Consider the following 21,112-nt stretch of genomic DNA (forward strand, 5'->3'; position numbering starts at 1 on the left):
TTTCCTTAAATAACAGAATACATTGAAGCTTGGAGACAAAGGGTGGGGAAACGGACAGTCTCCTAAGGGGAGTAGGGAAGGAGAAATATAGAAGGATTTGGCTTCCCACAACAGTTCTCACACCTCTAAACATAGGCAAGGCTACCTCACTCTGTAGCTGCCCAACACTTAACATACACTACAGATGAGATATACACCACCTGGCTACCTTAACACCTTTGTCAGCTCATTACCAGATATCTAATGCAACCAAATGTTTTTATTTCACCTTTGCTGCTGTTAAAAATGTAGGCCATCAGGGGATGATCCTCTCCAAGGATTTTAACCTATGGACTCCTTTGAATACCATTTTGGATGCATTTGACAAATGTATTTCATAAGAAGGCGTCTCTGGAATAAAAAATGAGAGCCAGGCAGCAGTGAGCCTCCACAGATGTCTTAAATGAAATATTCTTTAATAGGAGATCCTTAAAACTGACATTTATCTGTTATGCTGAAAGACCTCAAACACATTCACAGATCACATATTGAGATACACATTACTGAGATGCTAGTTTGTCCCTGCAATGTGACAAAGCGTGTTGAAATAAGGCATTAATGGAAGATATGAAAATAAATGACTACTCTTAGATGGGCAAAATATGTTCATCAAATCTGGAAACTGCCCTAAGCACAGCTAGATCTATAAAAATACTTTCCTGACACAACCTCTAGTTGATTCCCGAGAGTAAGCCTACAGCTAGCATCATCAAGCAAGAGCACAAGTTCAGTACCAACAAAGAGGAGCAAATGATCAATACAGCTTTCTCAGACCACCTGTAGCTCCTTTTTTAGATTCTTCTCCAACCAGCAATGACATCAAGATTTATACAATTTAAAAAAATCTAACAACCAAGCTAGAGGGTCCTTAGCATCTCTGAAGTAATTTTTAACCAATGTAACTCACTCTTTATTTAAAGATGCAGACCACTTATTTTTACTTCCAAATAAAGCCGAAAATACTATGAATGGTGCTCTGCAGAATATATTAAGAATCTGTTCAACAACTTGAATACTCATACTATCTGCAAATGACCTATTTTCTTTGTAGTTGCCCAGCACATAATAATCACTGTATATGAGACAGCAGCTGCCTTGCAACCAGTCAGCTTACCACCAGAAAAATGGCTGTGTCTAACTGAACTGAGATAAACTTCTCAGTTATAAAAATAACAAATATAACGTATGTATTTCTACCTTGTCACCAAGCACGTTGAGCTTATTTTGCAACACTTTACTACTCACGTGCATATACTATTGTAATGATCTGAGTGAAGAAGCAGTTATCTACTCTCTATGTGTACCCAAATTCAGCTTCCCACTCTATCCATGTGACCACGTCCTTCTCTTCCTTCGGCAATAAATGTATTCAAAATAACAAAGGAGAGAACCTGTGTGCCAGTTCTTGAGGTCTTTTCAAATGAGATAAAAGCACCTACTGATCTAGATTTCACTGAAGTCTAGCATGACTCGAAGTATGTTTCATTTTGTAAATCTAGGAGACTCAAATTTTACCCCAAATCCACAATAGAGCGCATGCTTATTCATCGTAAGGTGGGCTACTTCCATGGGTTCTGACTGGTATGGAAGAAAACATTTGTTTGATTTGCATGAGAGGGAAGCAGACAACGGGTGAGAAGGACAGAACTTGTCCATAGAAATTCAAACTTTTGCATACATCAACATCTGGATGAATGCCTAGACTACCCTAACAGGCTAGGGAAAAAAAAAAATCCACTGCAATGAAAAGATGGACATCTAAAAGAAATCAGATGTTTCACACTATAAAAGTGTGTTTTCCTCTAGCCAGCATAGAATCTATATGACTAGCTAACTGAGGCACAGATGTCATCACCATAGATACAAAAAAAAAATTGGTTAGGGTAATTCACACCTTGCAATATAAGACATGTGTGAAATCCCAGTCACTCAAATCCCTGAGAATCTTGCAACAAATTCAACAGCATCATGATTTTATCTCACATAGGTTACCTTGTTTAGATTTTGCTTTTTTGATTATGCATCCTAATAAAAAGCATAAATTAATGCCAATACCTTTTAGAATCTTCAGCAGCATGTTGACTTGCATTTAAATCTTGCATTATTACATCTGCAGAGGAGATGTATGATAACACTGAAACAGTGCAACATAAACAAAACTTCATAAACAATCATGTGGATCATGAGAATTGTTAATCATCTAGAAATTCAACCTACAAACAAAATGAATAGAGTTTAGACTTGGTTCTACAGCATCTTTATACAAATTGTAGTCTGCAGTAAGTTACACTGGGGGTATGGGGGAGTGGAGACCTTACTCACTCACTTTTTAATTAGGAAAAAAACCCCCAAACCAAACCCCAAGCATCTAGTTTCATGAAACAAGGTCTCCATTTCCATTTTTAGTTACATCTTTGTTTCCCATACTTTACAAATGGCTAGAAATATTCTTATAAAGCAGTCTACTTTGCATTCCAAAGACTGAACAGTATGTTGGGGAGACATTCATTATGATAGTAAATGAAATTCTTCACTTTAAGAAAACAGTTCATTGTTTACATTAACAAATTAAAATAACTGATCAATGTCTTTAAACATAACTGTGATTATATCAAGATTTGTCTTGGATAAAGTATTAATTCCAATTAAACCTACAATAACAGGCTTTAAAACAAAAAAAGACCCGATCCAAAGAATTAAAGTAATAAATGTACTTAATTAATATGCGGCCTTTAACCTTACATCTCTTGTTTCAGGCCAAAAATCAAAGATGTTTTTGGCTATGATGAGTCCTAGCCTTGGAAAATCTAAAAAATAATGGAAATATTCAAGTGTATGATTAGAAGTAAGCATGTGTTTAAGCATTTTGCTGAATAAAGGTAATATGTGATAGATGAAGCTCAATGTCTACAGTCACATCTAGAAGCATTGGCAATTCACACAGAAAATTGTCATTGGCTATAGACTCCCTCATTTATTCACAATAGGAAAGAATGAGTATCTTGCCTCAAAAAGCAAAAGAGAAAAAAAATTTTTGAGTTGCTAATTACTTCTTAATATAGACATAGATCCTCAGGACAATGAAGGTCTCAACTGTAATAATGCAATTAGCATTGTTTAGTTCAACATACCTGTTGAATGTACAGTGTAATGTTTCTGCTTATGCAGCTGTCAATTCAATAAATACTTAAGACAGAAGAAATAAAACCTCTAAATATTTGTTGAAAATTCAGATATAGCCTCTTGGTTGTTCACTGCATTGTCAGAAAAGCATTACACTTTGTTGGTGGTTTAGAAACCACCAACAACAAAACAACACAACAAGTAACTGCCACAATGTCAGAAGAAGGTTTTTACGCTCATGTCCTTTTAGGATTGATTATGTCTTTTGCCATGGGTTTACCTATTCCCATTTCCATGCATTCACATGTAGTCTTCAGAAGGATGCAAAGTCACTGTAATAAACCTTCTCTTCACTATTCACTCTGCATTCCAATTGCACTTGTCACACCTGGGAATTCTGCCCTCTAATATTTACCTAGTTCTTCTCTTCTCTAAACTGACAAGCCAGTTCATATTTTCTGGATGACAAAAACCTGAATGTTTACATTTTATTACAGTTATTAACATCTCTTTGGAATCTAAGTAACATTTCCCTAGTGGATCTTGTTTGTAAACTTACACAAAAGCTTTGTAGTAAAATGACTCCAAGAGCTTTAGCATGCGTACTTTACCCAGGATATGACAGTTGTATGAAACTTAATATATTCTATCATCAGTGCCGAGGTCCAAACCAAAAGAAAGCAGTACTCTGTGCTCATAGTTTCTTTTGTCACACTTTAGAATTATTTCTTTACTTCATTAGATGCATAGATCATTGAAGTCTAACGCAAAAAGGCAGCAAATGTGCTACATATCCATATAGAACACAAAGCACAGCAAACATTGTCTCACAATATAATTTCTAAGTGTAATATAATAACTAATCAATGAACTCAGCATTTTTTATTACTGTAAAGTCATGGCTTCTTTACCAATCGCTACAATTTCTGTCATTGACTGTGAATTACATTAATACCACCATTACTTGCAAAACCAAGATGTCTGGACTATGTGAGCATTTAATACAAACATCACATTCATGGGCACAATTTCTTCACCACGGTAGTTTGAATTAAGTTTACAATGTCTTGTCTAATGATATATTATAAATAGCTGGAAACCATATGTCATTCCAAGCTATCTTCTTCTGTGCTTAGTTAGTTAAGTGCTCAGTACTACATGCAGAAAGGCTTTTCAGTACCTTGATTCTTGAAAGGCATCATTCCCACTGCTTTGAGAAGGTTAGTGCTGTTTATGTTATCCATGTCTAGTATTCCAGAAAGAATGAACTTGTTTATCATCTGCTCAGTGTTCATGTAAAGTTCCAGATTTGTTAAGTGTAAAGTTAAGTACTGCTAATAGCAGCATTTAACCTTCGGGATACCCATATCAGTCAAACAAAAGTGAAAGGAAGTTTGTCTGAAACTAGAAAGCATCGCGGTTATGGATGTAGCAATATACTAGATGTCATGCACTAAATGAAGACTGTACACAGGATTTTCCTTAACATGGAAGCAGCTGCCTAAATAGGAAGGCTGGAACAAAAGATGGGATTAAACATTGTCATCCTGTTAACCAACAGGTTACAGCACCAAGAAATTGCATCCTGTTGTCTTGATTTCATTATTTTATATTGTACCAATCAACCAAAGTCCAGAGCAATCATGAAGCCATCAGTTTGTATTTTCCAAGAAGCTGGATAAAACAGTTACATATAAGGACCTTCTCAAGTCAATGTAGGAATGTAGGGTTGTCTTGCACAAACACAATTCTTGGGGATGCTGGATACTTCTAGTGCTGGATCTGGTACAAGTACTCTAACCTGCATTTCTGTAGGGTTTTTTTGTTTGTTTGAGGTTTTTTTTTTTGGTTGGTTGGTTGGTTTTGGGAGGTTTTTTTGTGGTGGTTTTTGTGGGGTGTTTTTTGTTGTTGTTGGGTTTTTTTTGTTTGGTTGGTTGGTTTTTTTACACACTCAGCGTACTTTCGTCAGTCAAGTATGTTTCTGCTTGCAATACATCTATCTCTAGCTGAAAGAAAAAAAAAACAAAACAAACACCAAACCCAAACAACTTGGAACTTGAGAAGAGTCAGTTTTTCCCCCATTAAGACTGCTCAATTCCTCACCAGGGCTTCCTGACAATTGATACAACAAGCAGAAGCATCTGTCCACCCCATCTGTACACAAATATGGCATATAAGCTCCAATACACAGCTTGTAAAGAAATGCTGTTTTCACCACAGTAAACAGGGACAAGAGTTCCTCCAAATGAGCTTATCTTTCTTCCCCTGAGAACAGAAGCCTAGCAAAGCTAGCCAACAAAACTAGACTGTAAAAACAGTCCCTTAAATTCAATTTCTCCTAGCTCATGCTCAAAAAAATCCAGCTCTGAGGTGATGTGTGTAAGCAGATACCAATTAGCCTTTTGTAAAATTGTTTAAAGTCTGTGTAGCTTACACTCTGCTTTTTAGTAGAAAAAAATACAAATTAAATAGTTTATATTCACTTTTGAGTAAAAGCAACTTTATCACACCATAGAGCAAAGTGATATAGCTAGTCTCCTCTTTCCCCTCCCCTTGTTCTACACGTGTGTCACAAAACACCAAGTTTTACAAACCCCCAAAAGACACCTCCAACTTAAACTAAAGAGAAACATAATTTTACTGAAACTGAACTGCAAGATGTAACAGTGTGATGTGGGAACAGAAACATATTCAAGTAGACTGTTTTCCCAATCAAAACAAATAGATGTTATTGTGATTTTGAACATGCACATTGACCTCCCAATCTAAATCACACCTTTGTGAATGTTGCTTAATATTATGAAACTCCAAGTATTTGCTGCCAGCTTCTTTAAATAAACTAGCTAACAAAAAGCAGTTCATCCTGATGCGTCACTATGATAAAAAGTAGCAACTGAAAGCAGAGTTTGTCGTTTTTACAGCTTACAGTTGTAATTAAAAAAAAGTCACTTGTCCTGAATTTACAGAATGTGGATTCACTACTGTTTGCACAAGAGCTTAACTTAATCTGCACATGTCCAGTGTTTTAACTGGTTAACTTCTTAAAGTTATAATTATTTTAAATGGTTTACATGATAAAAGTATGACCACTTGTAGCAGTGGAGCAAGATATTTCACGTCTGTATCACTGATCTGAACAGACCAGAAAACAAAGTTTTCAGCTATTTCTGGGTTCAGATCTAATGCTTGGTCCCAGAGCAGTAGAGCAGTTTTACTTTACAATGCTCAGTTAAAACCTCTTCCCAGACAGGATCAGCTTTGGCTTGCCTCAAGTGAATCACTTCTCCCTTTGTTCCACTGTGCTGGCATATCTGCAGCACTATTACTTTTTCAGATCCTGTATCAAAAGGAGTGTGTGAAATACAGCTCTTCAGTCTCCTTACTGAAGATCAGATTTCAGTTGCATAATAAACAGTGACTCTGCATAACATAATGGGGCCTTCATGCATGATACGGCTAAACTGAAACAAGAATAAGATGCATCATTATCTGCCCTCGTCCAGACATAGAGGAAATTTGTCTCAGAAAATAAGGAAACTGTATAAATAATCCAAAAATCAAAGGAAAAAAGTTTTCAAAAGACTTAAGTCCAAACAATATCTTTTGAACCCTTAAGATGATTTCTACTTAACATAGACAATTTTTACAATAATAGCTCCTGTCCTGAAAAAGTCAGGCTACATGAAGGGATCACAACAGTCCATTTTAGATGTGATATTAATGAAACATTAACAGTATCAAAATTCAGTTTTATGCAGTGTTTAAAGACTTTTTAAGGAGAAAAAAAAACCCCTGCTTTCAGCCTGAGAGGTTTTATTAAAAAGGTCCCCAACTTCAAAATCAATGGCTATTTTAATTCCTCAATTCATATCTCCAACTGTAGGAAGTTTATATATGTAGTACTTAAGTTTCAGAACATCTAAGAATTCGCTGCTTATATCACCTTCAAATTTTTAGATATTCAGAAACTCCTTAATAACCAGCTACCGTAATGTATCCCAGAAGTCTGTATGAATTGACAAATAATTTTAATAAAGACATAAACCACGTATAGCATGTGAACAATTTTAACATCACCTGGGTGCTTAAAATTCTAGGTACTCTTACATCTCTCATCACTTTGGTCCATCATTCACTTGTTTCCTAAAAAAGAATTAATAAAAATGTAAGGTTTTTTATTCCTACTGGTTCTATGTGAAAAAAATGTATGCACCCCAACAATAATCTTTTCTTCATTTATAATAGCTGTTTAGCTACTCTTGATTCAGCCATTTAGCAATCCTGTTATGAAACAGCTGCTATTAGTGAAAAAAGTCCAAACTGGCAGTATTTACAGACGGAGCATTTTAAGGAGTTGTTTCTACAACTCACAGTCAATACCCTCCAATTCATTTCACTTAGATTTTTCGAGACTCTACCTTAAAGCCTCCAATCAGGATTATGCTTCTAAAGCCTCAGTATCAGAAAGTCTGGCTTTTCTCTGGATTTTCCCATGGAGAACTTCCTGTTCCTCTAGGCCAATCCACCCTTCTTAAAAAATTTTTTTTCCAGTCTTTTATTGCTGCTGAATCTGATTCAAAAGGGGCCCATCTGCTCCAGCTACAACATCAGGAGAGTTCTGCACTTTCACACAGCTGCCGAGGTTTCTGTCCCAGAAGCTGGAATTGCTCCACCCACCCCCTTTGCACAGAAATCATGTAAAGAAACCGATGGATCCAAAAATTTTTTCCATGATCATTTTGATACTGACTGCATTTCTATAATGTAAACTCTCCTCTTCTCACATTTTGTGGGACCTTAATTTGTTCCCTTAATAAAATGTACAATAAAACTTGACAGCACAATTTTCTAATGGAAAGAAAAAGAAAATCCTATCAAATACACCATTCTTACTATAAATTCCATGAAGCAGTTAAAGCTGTGAGGGATGATTGTTTCTATTAAATTCTATCAACTGCTTGGAGCAGTTTCTTCAGGACTTTTCACATTTCCTTGGAATTTAAGTGACTTAACCTCCATTAAATTCTGTAAAAACTGAAAAGCAACTATCTGCAAGTATACTTCAAGAGATCACATATAACAACCGAAGCTGAAAATTGCATTTAACAGTATGCATTGTTAAATTGTAACATGATCTGAAAATGGAGTCAACTCTGACAGCTTAGATGCACCAGCTGGACCTGAATGCAAATAGACTGTATATTATATATTTAGACTGCATATTATATTATATATATTATTATCCAAAATACCTATGACCACCTGACTCCTACTACTTATTCAAGGCTACTTTCAGGTCACAGAAACTTACAAAACTGTATTTGCATCTCTACTTTGTCAGAGACTCTTGTCTCTGTAAAAGTAAGTTTTAAAAAAAAAGTTTAAAAGTGTAAAGTTTAAAAATAAACTTAGTTTTGAGACATAGAAACCCTTGCAGGAAGTTTTGTTATGAACATTTTTTTCATAAATGAGCTTAGTAAAATAAGATCAATTTGAATAAAGTAAAACAATGCACAAAGATTCTGGATTGTTTTAATTTTATAGTTCCGTTGTATGTTAACTAAGTTTAAATGGCACAACTTTCCACCCACATATGAACACTATCCATGGGAATCAGCTGGACTTGCTAAGAGTTCCTAAATTCAATTTCTGGGCAGAAGCTGGAAAGGTGTTTACAGTGGAAGTCATTGTGCTACGGAATGTGTTTTTTCTACCCATTCACAGTTGATTTTGGGAGCAAGTTGTGTCTCATCTCTTTAAGCAGCATTAAGAAGAAGTGTTTTCTTTGCACACAGTACTTCTTTACAGTATCTGTGAAGGGCAAAAGTGAAGAATTTATTTTTATTGGTAACAAATATGAAATTCTCACACAGGTCACAGAAATGAATTACAAGTAAATAGTAGTCATCAGTTTCCTTACCGACTGCAATACATGCATTTTAGCTCATTTGACCTTAGCAAACATCAATAATTAATCATTTAGTAATCAAGAAACAAAAGAAATTATATTATTAACATATTTTAGCAGAACACAAATAAAGCCTAAGTGAGTATACCCTAAATTAATCTTTTACCTATATTAATTCACACAAACTAATAAAAAAAAATTAATGAAAAACACTAGAAAGAAAGTTTGGGAATTAGGCTCATTACATGTTGTTATACCAAGCACTGTGATGGCACTGATGTGAAAACGTGTACTGTAATCTCACGAACTAAACAACAATAAGTCTTCATCTATTTCAGGGTGTAAAAATAATTTATTAACTTTTGCTCATTAAAAAAAAAAATCAGATATTATTCCTTTTTTTTTCAACAGCAGTAAACAGTCAAAAAAGTGACAATTGAAAAGTGTTCAATTAAAAAAAAAAAGGCAAGCAGAGTGTAAACTTGTTCTTTAAAATCCAATGCTGTAGCATTGCAGAAGCAAGGGTAGCAGAAAAAAAACCAAAAAACAACTCAGTAAACCACGACAACCACCATGTTACCTCTACGCTGTCTCATCACTTTAGCCAAGGAAGCATTGTTAAAGCAGTACGCACGTAAACTTTTATTTCAAAACTATCAAGTGTTAAACAAGATGTAAAGGCATCCCTTTGGGTGGGGTGTGAAGTATGCCATAGTAATGGTAATTTTATATTCTGTTGTTTTAAGTTTGTAAACCGTCATAGAATACTGAAAAGTTGCAAGACAACAAGCCTTGACTCTACTGTTTTTGATCAGTGATCCGCTGCAAGCAGAGTTTCATGTAGGAATTTTTATTGCGTATTTCTATCACTGCATCTCTGACAAGCTCAATGAACATCTGAGGCCAGAGCTTCTGCAATGACTCATTTTTCATATTGATGTCAGCTGCTTCTTTCACTAAGTTCTCGACGTACGTCTGGCAAAATGTTTTTCTTTCCTTGATTTCCTGCATGGGAGAACCGTTACACATTGTATAAGACAAAGGAAGGAAAGGTTAACAAGAACAAACCCAAAAATCAACACAAAATTAATTATTAAAGAATATAGCAATTAGCAGGCAAAGAGGCCATTGCACACTTTTTCCTGTTGGTTTTAAGTTGCACAGCCCAGGGTCTAAGTCAAGCTTTTACAAGTGTGGCCAAAAAATCTTAATTGTATTCATAATGTTCATATTATACTCATTAATTTATCTGAAATCCACTTTTGTGGATTAATGTAAATATCTTTTAACAGCCTTACAATTTTTGTTGCATAGCAGTGAAAATTTGCTGCCTTCTGGTATAACAGTGAATATTTACAGAAATTAAGCACCAGACTACTTCCCTTCCTTCTCTCCCTTCCCTTCCTAGCTTGTCATGATTATAGCACAACAGTTGGAAAGTATATGTTTATCTATACCTGCCCTAAGAACAACTAAGCATATTGTCACAGAAAAATATGCCAGTATTGTGTCCTTTCCACAGGTTCCCTGATGGACTCTGACAAGGTTCCTAACATGTTCTACATTAGATACTGAAGTAACCTGAACCTTTAAAAAAAATAGTAATAAAATAAATATTGCACTTCATGCAACTACTAGCTCCCCATTTTAGTCACTCAAAATGTATTAATCCCTGTTTCTGCAGAGTTTCTATAAAATGGCATAATAAGCTTTGAACAATAAGTTATATTGGTGCTAAATATCTAACTAGTTTGACTTATGGCACTGTTAAAAATGTTAGGTCATGCTTCAGGCCATCAAAACATAAGCTTTCTTACATGAGTGATAAAGCAGAGAAAATACTTTCCAGCTGTTTAATCTAAAACCACAAATGATTAATCAATGAGTCAGACTGTCATCTTTAGCAATAAACTTATTCTATCACATTTATTACGTTAGTTTACTGCTGATGGGGAACTGGAATCAGCCTATCTTACTCTTGTCTTGTGACATCCTGTAATATCTGCTGCCACGTACATAACACTATAACAAAGGACAAGGTGTGAATTGCTGCACTGGGAAAAGAAAACAATGCATATATTTTATAGACTGCACAAATATCAAGCTTTTTTTTTTTTTTTTTTATAGTGCTTGTACCATGATAAAGGACAAGAGGAATGCCTCACTGTCTTACTATGCTAGTCAACCTTTTAAGAGCTACTATCACAGCTTAACTAAAACATTTTCTTAATTTAATCTCTCCACACATGCAATCACTGTCTCTCTTATTCTATGGAGCTGAAATAACAAAACCACAATGCAATAACTGAACTCAGTGTTTAGTGAACTTAATTTCTTGCACTAGAGGATTTGTATATTTCCACATAATCAAAAAGCAAGCAATAGGACAAATGTGGGAAGCAGGGTGCAAAGAGCTAAAATTCATGATGATTGCTCAGAAAGAAGATTGTGCCTCAAAGCAGCACGTTCTCCCTGGGAACAATTTCCCTCTGCCTGAGCAAAAGAGTTAGCAGATCAGAAACGCAAACTAAAACAAGCGTGACTGATGCACTTGTCTGAAACAAGCCAGCTAGCAATTTTATTAATGATTAAACCTAATACATTTTGTATAGATTTATTGTTCTGTAGCTCATTTAAAAGCTACGAAACAGCTCTTTATTACTACAGCCTGCACTATCTCAAATCTTGTCTGAATGTGTTCTTCAACAATTCATTTTGGGATATACTTTCTGACTTTGTAATTCCATTAGAAAATCCTAACATGTGGAATATACATCTTACTTTGTAAGAAAAGCTGTGCTCACTTCTATTTTACTAATGCAGGTACATTTTCTTAAAAACGTAAGGCTTGTAGGTCAGAATGTATTTCTGAGACCATGGCACTGCTGAGGAACCACTTCACTGATGACAGAAACTGACCATTATCCAGTATTCTGGCAAAGATCAGTTAGATGAAATGTTTGATCATACAGTGAATATGGTAAACAGTGATATTTCAAAATCACCATTCTCAATAGCACAACTGAAATGTGATACATAGACAAATTCCACAAGTATTAGTCAAAGGTTCTATAATAGAAGATGAACGTATTTTGTAGTGACACTTACCTCAAGCTTTTCCATATGAAAGTCCTTTGTCATGTAATTCAAGGTTGCTCGAGTTGTGCTTTCTCCTCCATTTCTTCTGTTATCACTACTTTCCTCACTTGCAATCCCAGATTTCTTTCCCTTTCCCTCTAGCAGATAATGGATTTGCTTCCTCCTGTGAAAAGATAATGAAGAGATTTACAGTTTTAATTATTAGAAAGTCTTCTTTTAAGTGCAGACATTTCTAGTGATTGTGAGGTTTTTTCTTTCCTCCCTTTGAACATGTGCTTTATGAGCCTCCAAGTTTGTGTCCTCAAGTTACTCAAAACACAGATGAGACTAGATATTCCTCCATTAATTTGCTTCTATACAGTTGACTTTTTGACATATATCACATAGCATCTCCTAAATAGGAAGTCTTGCAGCTTAAACTTTAATTAAGTATGTATCTATGGAAGACTTAAGAGTAGTTTTTTTAAGCACCTTTTTTTCTTACAGCACCAACTCTTAAATCTGTTAACTGTTATAGTCACCCACTATAACACACCCACTAAAAATAGTCAGTCTTCATTGTGAAAGTCCATAAATCTTCACCAATACCAGTACAATTGGAGAATTACACAAGCAGTGCATTTGGGTGCATGTGCCTTTTAATCTTACTCAGCAGACTTCATAGAACTTCTGTGAAAACGTCTGTCTACACAAATCAGGAGACACTAATATTTCTGCAATAAGCAGAGCACCTATCTTCTGTAATACGTTATTCGTGAAATATTTATTTTTTTACCTAGGAAGAATTTATCACAGTACGCAAAAGATTTAAACAATACGTTCTAGACAAATCTCAGTTCTGTTCATTGTATTTTACCTAGATTCTCCAAATAACGAAAGCATGCGATAATGTGGGAGCTCAGAAGATGCTACATATGCCAGAATGCCAAAGAGCCTTTCCGCCATTACAATATCATTTTCAGTAACCTGTGAGGGAAGGAGGAGAAGGGGAAGAAAAAAGTTAAGTTTCAAAATTGGCATGTTCATATTTCATTACATATGTACATTGAGAATTAACTGAAATTTGTTATACAGAACATTGCATATACATCTGTTCCAAGCATATCTTCAAAACATAGATTTGCTTTTACTGGTACTTGGACTGCCATCTAATCTTTAAAAGAAACCAAATGAGGTACTTGTGCTTGTTTTGGTTCCTGTAATTCTGGAAACTTTAATGTATAGACATGCTACCCTGTGCTTCATGATAGTCTTCAAGAAATTAGGAATTTTATAACAATTTCTTACATGGAATATCTGAAGGCCAGACATACTAATTCTGCTCCATACTGCATGCACTTACAGAAGGTCTACTGGAAAATTTCTAATCAAGTTATGCTGGAGAAATGAAAAGATTCTGGGCACTCACATGTGAAAAGGTAAGTTATGGTCTCCCTTATTTTGGCAGCATCATAGAAAAGACCTTCTATGAAGACAGGCTTTAAGGAAAAGAAGTGGAAAAAAAAAAAAGAGCATTTTCTCTGCATTTTTCAACCCTTGAAAATAGGTGTTCCTCCATTACACTTCTCTAAGTATCACTCATACTGTTGTGTCAACATTAAGTTATAGATGTCTCTTTAAACTGATTTTCAATGGTTGAAAGATTTTCAGGATTAATTTTACACATTTCAATTTTGCGTAAAGAAGGTGAAACAGGTTTATTTTTTGGTGGTTGTTGTTATTGTTTTTTGTTTGTTTTGGCTCATAACCTCTGGAGGCCATGGCCTGTTTCTCCTGCTCTGATGGCCAGACTATGAACAGACTTCAACTGCCAAAGGTTTGTTGGCACAGTTTCTAGACTCCTGGCTTTGCACTGAGTGCATAAAAAAAAAAAAATCTTTATGATCATCTAAATCTGACCTGGATAACACAGGACAATGAAACTCACTCAGTGACTTGTTAACTTCTAGATCAAATTGAATTTCCGTTCATCTTAAAACATATTTTTGGAAAGCAACCCATTATTAAAGGAACTTCAAAACTCACAATATTAAGTACCTCCAGACAATTTTTGTGTTCTGTATTACTCAAATGTGTGAGTAAAATGGGATTTTGATCCAAATTAACATCTTTTTATTATATTCTTGTTTAATGTTTATAAACTATACCTATATATACACACACACACACTATATACCTAAAGTATAATGCAACAGCATAATGCAGGGAGAAATTCATCAGAGAAAACATAGCTCAGGAGATTAGAAATGTAAAGTCAATTCCATTTTCACAGTGTTTAGATTTGCTCATTTTCACTTAAAATTAAGTAAGTCTTACTTAGTAGCCTAAGAGTAGATGATCTCGCTAAACAGTCTGTTAACAGAAGCAAGGTCTAAAACAAAGAGCGCAGGAGGCAGCTAGGGAAACAAAGACCATTGCAGGCAGAAATGTCTGTTGGAGAAATCAGTGATTTTAATTTATTTATTTATGTTAAGAGAAGCATAAGGACCAGGTCAACAGAGACAGCAATGCTGAATGCACTCTCTAGTTCACAGAAACTCATGTTCTCTATCTTACTCCAGTACATTGTTTGCTCCATTAATCACAAAAAAAGATTATAACAGTAGTAACACATAAATGTAAGTCTATTATGCCTGCTTCTTGCCAAGTACAGAAAACAGGCACCAATTCAGTCAACGTGATGCATCTGTTATATTGTACGCCATACCACTTGGTGTAAACCATTCTGTAAAGTTTAGTAACTTCAAACCTTGACAACTCTTAATTAATCTGAGAAAACTACCAGTGCAAAAAACTTCAAATAGTGTGTCTCAATGAAGAGCATTTGCACACTTAGTAAATGTAACAGTTCAACAAAGGATCAAAATAATTGTTACAGTCAGACTAAGACTCAGCTTCTAGCCTGGAACATCACTGGATTGGAAGGGGGAGGCTGGGGAGAAAGTAAAAGCTTCCAAGCTTCCTTATACTTTTCTTTTTTTAAGTTTAAAAGCACTAGAGTTACGCAATTTAGTTACTTCTGTTAGTATATATTGCTTTTACTCCCCAACTTTAAGTACATGAGAGCTGGCAACACAAGAGTCTTCAGAAACATTACACACAAATGATAATCAGAATAGCAGAACATGCACATTTCCCTTTCTGTCATCCAAAACTATCATTTAGGGCTGATCTAAAGTCTGAGAGCACACTTCAGGGGTTTGTATACTTCGTATTGAAACAGGATTTTCTATTAGTGATTTTAAAAGAAAAAGGTAATATATATCTGCAAAGCTAGATACCATGACTTCTGCTGTGGACTAATGAAAAACAGCGTTCAGAGTTCATCTTTCTTCCGCTTGGCTATGACACTTTCCAAATGATTAATGACACTAGGAAAAATCCTGTGTGCACATCTTCATATAGTGTGGTCTGGCTGAAAAAGTTTCTTGAGGACAAAAGTGTTCTTCAGTCATACATATTTAAGATTTGATATATGTCCTGCATAAAAAGCATGCCAAGCTACATGTAAATTCACTTACCAAATTCATTCTCAAGCACTATCAAATTCAAAGTTTTCCTTCAAAGACTGAATTTGTTGACCTTGAGATTGTAACAAAAAGTTTACTTAAATAACTGTTATCTTTTTTTTTCTCCTTTGTTTCTTGACACAGACCAAACAGGTAAGATATATCTATTTGCTTTTAATACAACACACTAGTGTTGATTTTGAAAATATGATGCAGGGGGAAAAAAAAAAAAAAAAAACAATTTTTTTTGCCTTTTTTAAAAAAAATCAACTTTGATGGGCATTTTTAGTAAGGTACTAAATTCAACATTATTTTAAAGCTCTCATGGGATTACTGACTTTTTCTTCTTTTCTAGATACTGTGCTGTTGGAGTGAGTCATATTTGCTTTCATCTTTTCCCTGATAGTTAATTCAGGTAAGCTCTTTAACCCATTCCTACTCTTCTGTGCAACTAATGCATGTTTTATAGAAGTAAAACCAAGTAAACCACAACATTCATGCTATGGCTGTATCAGATAACAGGTAAAATATCTAATCCAAAACAGATGATGATGATGATGATGATGACCAAACTAAAATACTAGATCTAACACTAAAGCTATGTATCATTTTTGCTCTAATTAACTTCCATAACACCACAAACTTATTTAGCATTTAAAATGGAATGCACATTCATTGTGTTTCATCCTAACTGTTCTCACTCCCTTTATGATCAAGCCCACGTATAAAATAACTATTTTATATGCTTAAATTAATTTACTTTCAATTGACGTAAAAGAGGAATATGAAGTACAAAGAATAGCAATATTAGTGTCCTAACTTTCTATTAAAACACACACCCAACAAAAATCCACACACTAACAATCTTGGGGGGGGGGGGAGAGAGAAAAAAAAAAATTCTATTTGACACACTTTTTTTCTTGTGACAGCCTTAAAGAAGAAACTATTTTAGCTATCATTTGTAGCACTGGAAAATATAAATAATCATATACTATAGACTATTAAGTAGTCTGTCAAACGCACATTTTTGCACAAGTATTCAGTGTCAGTACTGTGATCATTTCGAACATAAAGAAGTGCTTTCTAAAATAAAGCAAAATTGTGCAGTTCTTATTTTTAGAAACACACACTGAAATAATAATGAAAAGTCTTCCGTTCAGGTATATCACAACCACTCAGGTATAGATTTACAATCACAAACATCTGAGACAATACAACTTTTCTATGGCAACTAATAATCTTCACAACTTTGGTAATGGTAACACACTGCAGTTGGACTTAAATGCACAGCACAAGAAATTATACAGTGAAGTCTACTTAAAATTTTTCTCCCCCTAATACCGAAAGGGCATTGACAAGGTTCTGCTCATTTTATTAGCAATTCATCTGCTTGTTAAAAAAAAACAAAACAAACTAATTTATCTTGTAAGACCAATAGTAAGAAGGGAGCTATATTGTCCTACCTTTACTCCATTTATCTTCTGTAGATTAAAATGGTTCAGTCTAAACAGAACATAGTATTTCCACAAAGTAAAGTTGACAACGGGATTTCCCTGAGGATCAACTGTCAACTGTTCAATGCGATGCATCTGGGCTAATGCATTGAATTGCTGCAGCATCACAAGATTTGTCTCCTTAAACTTCAGGTGCTTAAAAAGTCAAACCACAATAAATTAAATAAGGAAACAATAAAGAGCGAACTCAGTAATTCCTATTCTGTGCCACTCAAACAATTTTCAAACTCAAACAGTCTTTAGGTCTGACAAATCAACTTGAGCTCACTTCAGTTGAGGTCTTTGTAGCAAAACACATCCATGTGTCAACCAACTGGTACACTACATATGTTTAGAAATGTCAACATTACAAGCCCCTAAACAATTTATAAACACTTTAGTAACAGCACTAATATTTTCCATGTTACAAAAAGCAGTGACACTACTTGAGCAATGTTTGTATTAATTCTGCAAGTAAAGCAACTGCAACATCCACATATAAAAATAAGTACAACGTATGTTTTTAACTATCCTGCTATTTTGGCCATAGCAGGCTGTCATACCCTGCTGTTTCTTTGAACCATGCTGTACGGTAGTGCTCCTATGAGCACGGTATATTTGGCTACACAGCAGCATTATTGAGGGAAGTGGAAAGAGGAAAAACTGATGGGGAAGATAAAGTTTAGTTGAGATTCTGCTATTCCCCCAAATTTTTCCCCCCTGCAATGAAACAATTGTTTTATTGTGATACATAAATTTGTGGGGAAACTTAAAACAAATTTATCCCTCTCAATGAAGCCATTAAGTTCTGTTATACTCAAAACCTTAAAAAAGAAGCAGGGAGTTCAAGAGGCGTATCATCTGAGTAACATGTTGCTTTATCTATGTTATCACTATTTTACTATTTGCTTCAAAAGGACTGATTTAAACGTCCAAGAAAGAAAAAGAAGTACTAAAGGGACATCTCATTTATGTTGTTTTGCTTCATCAAGAACTGGGGAATTCCAAGAGCTGTACTGATTTAGCTAGCTATTCCCTTTGAATTTTACCTCTCTCTCCCTTTATCCTTTCAGCTATTTGATCTTTGAAGTCACAACACAAATGAAGGTCTCCTGAGATCATGGATACATAACAATATTGTAGAATAGCAATACTGTATTTACACACCAGTTTTGCAACTTAAAAATAATCAGCTAGGTCAAAGGAATTAAGAGAAATAATAACCAGGCTGAACAGTAAACACTGTCCTGTGTGAGACTCTAAATTAAAGTCTTGATTTTTAAGAAATATCAAGTTGAAGTCAGCGTTACAGGATAACACCAAGCAAATATGTAATTCACAAAAGTATGTATTTATATGAAAGCACTCAAGGGTGACTATGCCACATTAAGGTTCCATTAGACTATACATATTCCATAGCTGTTCACATAGCTGAAATCTGAGGCATTCTTACCACAGAATTAGGAAATTTTATCTTCAGTTTTGTTAACACTTGAACAATTTCATCAAACTCTATGAACATAAAGGAGACTGTGACAATCATTCCAGCTGTTTGAACACTCCAGTTCCGATCCAGGCACTCCAGCGCTCCAGCACCATACAAGCAAAGAGTGTCTCCTTCCACTTCCACTAAATGAGACTCAAGAACAGACAAGCCTTGTACTGCACTGCTCAATATCGTGTCAAGAGACCTGTGGAAGAAATAAAACTGCAGTGATGTAAAAGAGATTATTTTGAGACAGTAACATCATTCTATTGAATGACAGTCCTTTCATTTAGCAAAGCCCAACTGTCAAATATGATTGCATTTCTCAGCATTCATTCATTCACAGTACCCAATCTGGTTCAAAAACATTAAGGGTTGGAAAACCCTCTTTCCATCAAGTAAGACTGCAAATGTTCTACTTGTTTGGCAGAAAGGCTCTTGGTCTATTTGAGTTGGATGGGGGGGGTATGGAATTAAGGAATCAGTCACATTTAAGAAGCTGCTTTAAAATTTTAACTCAGAATGCTAACTTAACATATTTTGTGTTGCTTTAGATATCTAAAACCAACTTCAAACAATGTATTCAAGCAAAGTCACCTTGACATTCTGTTTGCTCTATGAAATGTAAGTTATGACGTGAGTAGGCACTTAAAGAACAGTTAGTTTTTAAAAACAATCCAGGATAATGCTATTCACAGCACTGAACAGCTATTTTTATTCTTGACAGGAGTCAAGACTCCTTCGTCAAACCCATATGTCACATTATCTGATCAGGATATCAGGATCCATTGTTCTGCTTAGAGATGAGAATCATCTTACAGCTTATTAGCCTTGTTTAAGACTTAATTAACAGGGATGAATAAGCATTTCTTTAAAATAATGTAAGCTTTCCAATTCACAACAACAATTTTAAAATTAAGCAATAAGTCCAGATATTCTCAACTATCATCTCTTTGCATCTTATTTCCAACATGATACAATCAGCTGACTAGACCTGAAGTGCACAGACAATTCAAGATGAGCACAAAATCACAGGTTTAGAAATTTGCGTAATGATTGTTACTATTTTATTTTTTATTACCTTCCCAGTACATTTAATGTACTTTGCTTTTTTGACTACTAGTGATCACTCAACTGATGTTTTCTTGATAAAATCAACCAGAACTCTAAAATTTCACTCTCGACTGGAAATATTGAAGCTGTAATGAATACATGAAGCTATGATTACTTATCTAAGCTGATTTTCACCTGCCACTTTATTGCTGAGTCACTCATCTTGAAAATATCTTCTGAAATTCTTCACTATTATAAAACATAGTAGTAGATCAGTGTCAGTTTTAACTTAGAGGGTGTTAAACAGGAATAAGGCTTCAAGGCAAAAATTGGCAGTTATCTACAGCTTCTCAATTTTAACACACATTGCTGTATCTACACTAATCTGCTTAAACCAATATAAATCAGTGATAAAGATTGCTATCACACTTTCCTTTCTCTAACCAGCCATGAAAAAGACTGAAAAAAAATCCAAACCTGTCTCCAATTCAGAAAATTAAATGGACTTGTAATTTGCATAAGATAATTGTAATATATGCAAATAAAGCACATGGTTTATTTTGTTAACATCTATGGGGGGCTGGAAGTTGATATTTCATTAAAGTAACCACTTTGATTTCTACAATACATTCTACAAATCTTAAACTACAAAAACTTTCACAAGAACATGGAAACAGATTTTATGCATCATATTTTATTACTGTAGATTTGACAAAAGAATCCTAACATTCGTGGTCAGGACACTACAAGGAATAAACCACCTTTAGTCACTGTATCGACCATAAGCAGAGATAGCATTACACCGAGATCTTTCCTACAACTCCATGGAAAAAGTCTTAATATATTACATAAAAGCATGATTTTTCAAGCAATGAGAATCTGTTCATTAACAGGACAATGCTCAAGCTACCATGGCTACATTGACTTGGTCACGGGGGTGATTACTAACACCAAATTAAACTGTGAAGAAACCAAGAAGGCAAGAAAGCAGTGGCTAAACATATGTTTGGGGAAAAGCTTTGGAAGTGCAAGAACAGAAAGGATTGTAGCAATTTCAAAGTGGTAAGAAAAAGAAATGTTTCAAGACATGCAGCACTAGATAAAAACCAGTCTAGCTAATACTAGACTAACTCAGATGGGTTCTGTTTGTGAGAGGCAAAGGCTTCCTGCTCGTACCTGACATTTCCAGTGTTGATCGGGCACAGCAGGAAGCTGTACTTGCTGTTAAACTTGTGCAGGCTTTTTTTTTCAGGTTTTTGCCTGAGCTGGCCAGGTGGTTTTAGCCAATCCAAGGCACACGTTGTTTACCAAGTTCTGCTTTATGTTTTTAAATTATATAGAATGCCAGATGGCCACCTTTTAAATGCAAATAAGCAAGCCACAAAGTGTATCACAAAGAATA

The 21,112-nt window shown here is 34.9% G+C and overlaps 1 protein-coding gene across 3 annotated transcripts in view; it reads right to left on the minus strand.

Annotated features, from left to right (window-relative positions):
* Positions 1-8,965: 8,965 nt before the first annotated feature.
* Positions 8,966-21,112, minus strand: part of LRRC49 (leucine rich repeat containing 49) — a gene marked incomplete at its 5' end in the record, with an annotated part of 52,126 nt that continues 39,979 nt past the window's right edge. For all 3 annotated transcript variants that reach the window (XM_082005232.1, XM_082005234.1, XM_082005233.1), the window contains 5 exons: positions 8,966-10,075; positions 12,179-12,332; positions 13,026-13,135; positions 17,142-17,327; positions 18,625-18,862. In XM_082005232.1, coding sequence (XP_081861358.1) covers positions 9,869-10,075; positions 12,179-12,332; positions 13,026-13,135; positions 17,142-17,327; positions 18,625-18,862 — 895 coding nt within the window. In that variant the 3' untranslated portion in view covers positions 8,966-9,868. The remainder of the gene's footprint in view (positions 10,076-12,178; positions 12,333-13,025; positions 13,136-17,141; positions 17,328-18,624; positions 18,863-21,112) is intronic.

This window comes from Phaethon aethereus (assembly GCF_964289735.1).
Source record: "Phaethon aethereus genome assembly, chromosome: 12".
In the NCBI taxonomy this organism is placed as follows: Eukaryota; Metazoa; Chordata; class Aves; order Phaethontiformes; family Phaethontidae; genus Phaethon; species Phaethon aethereus.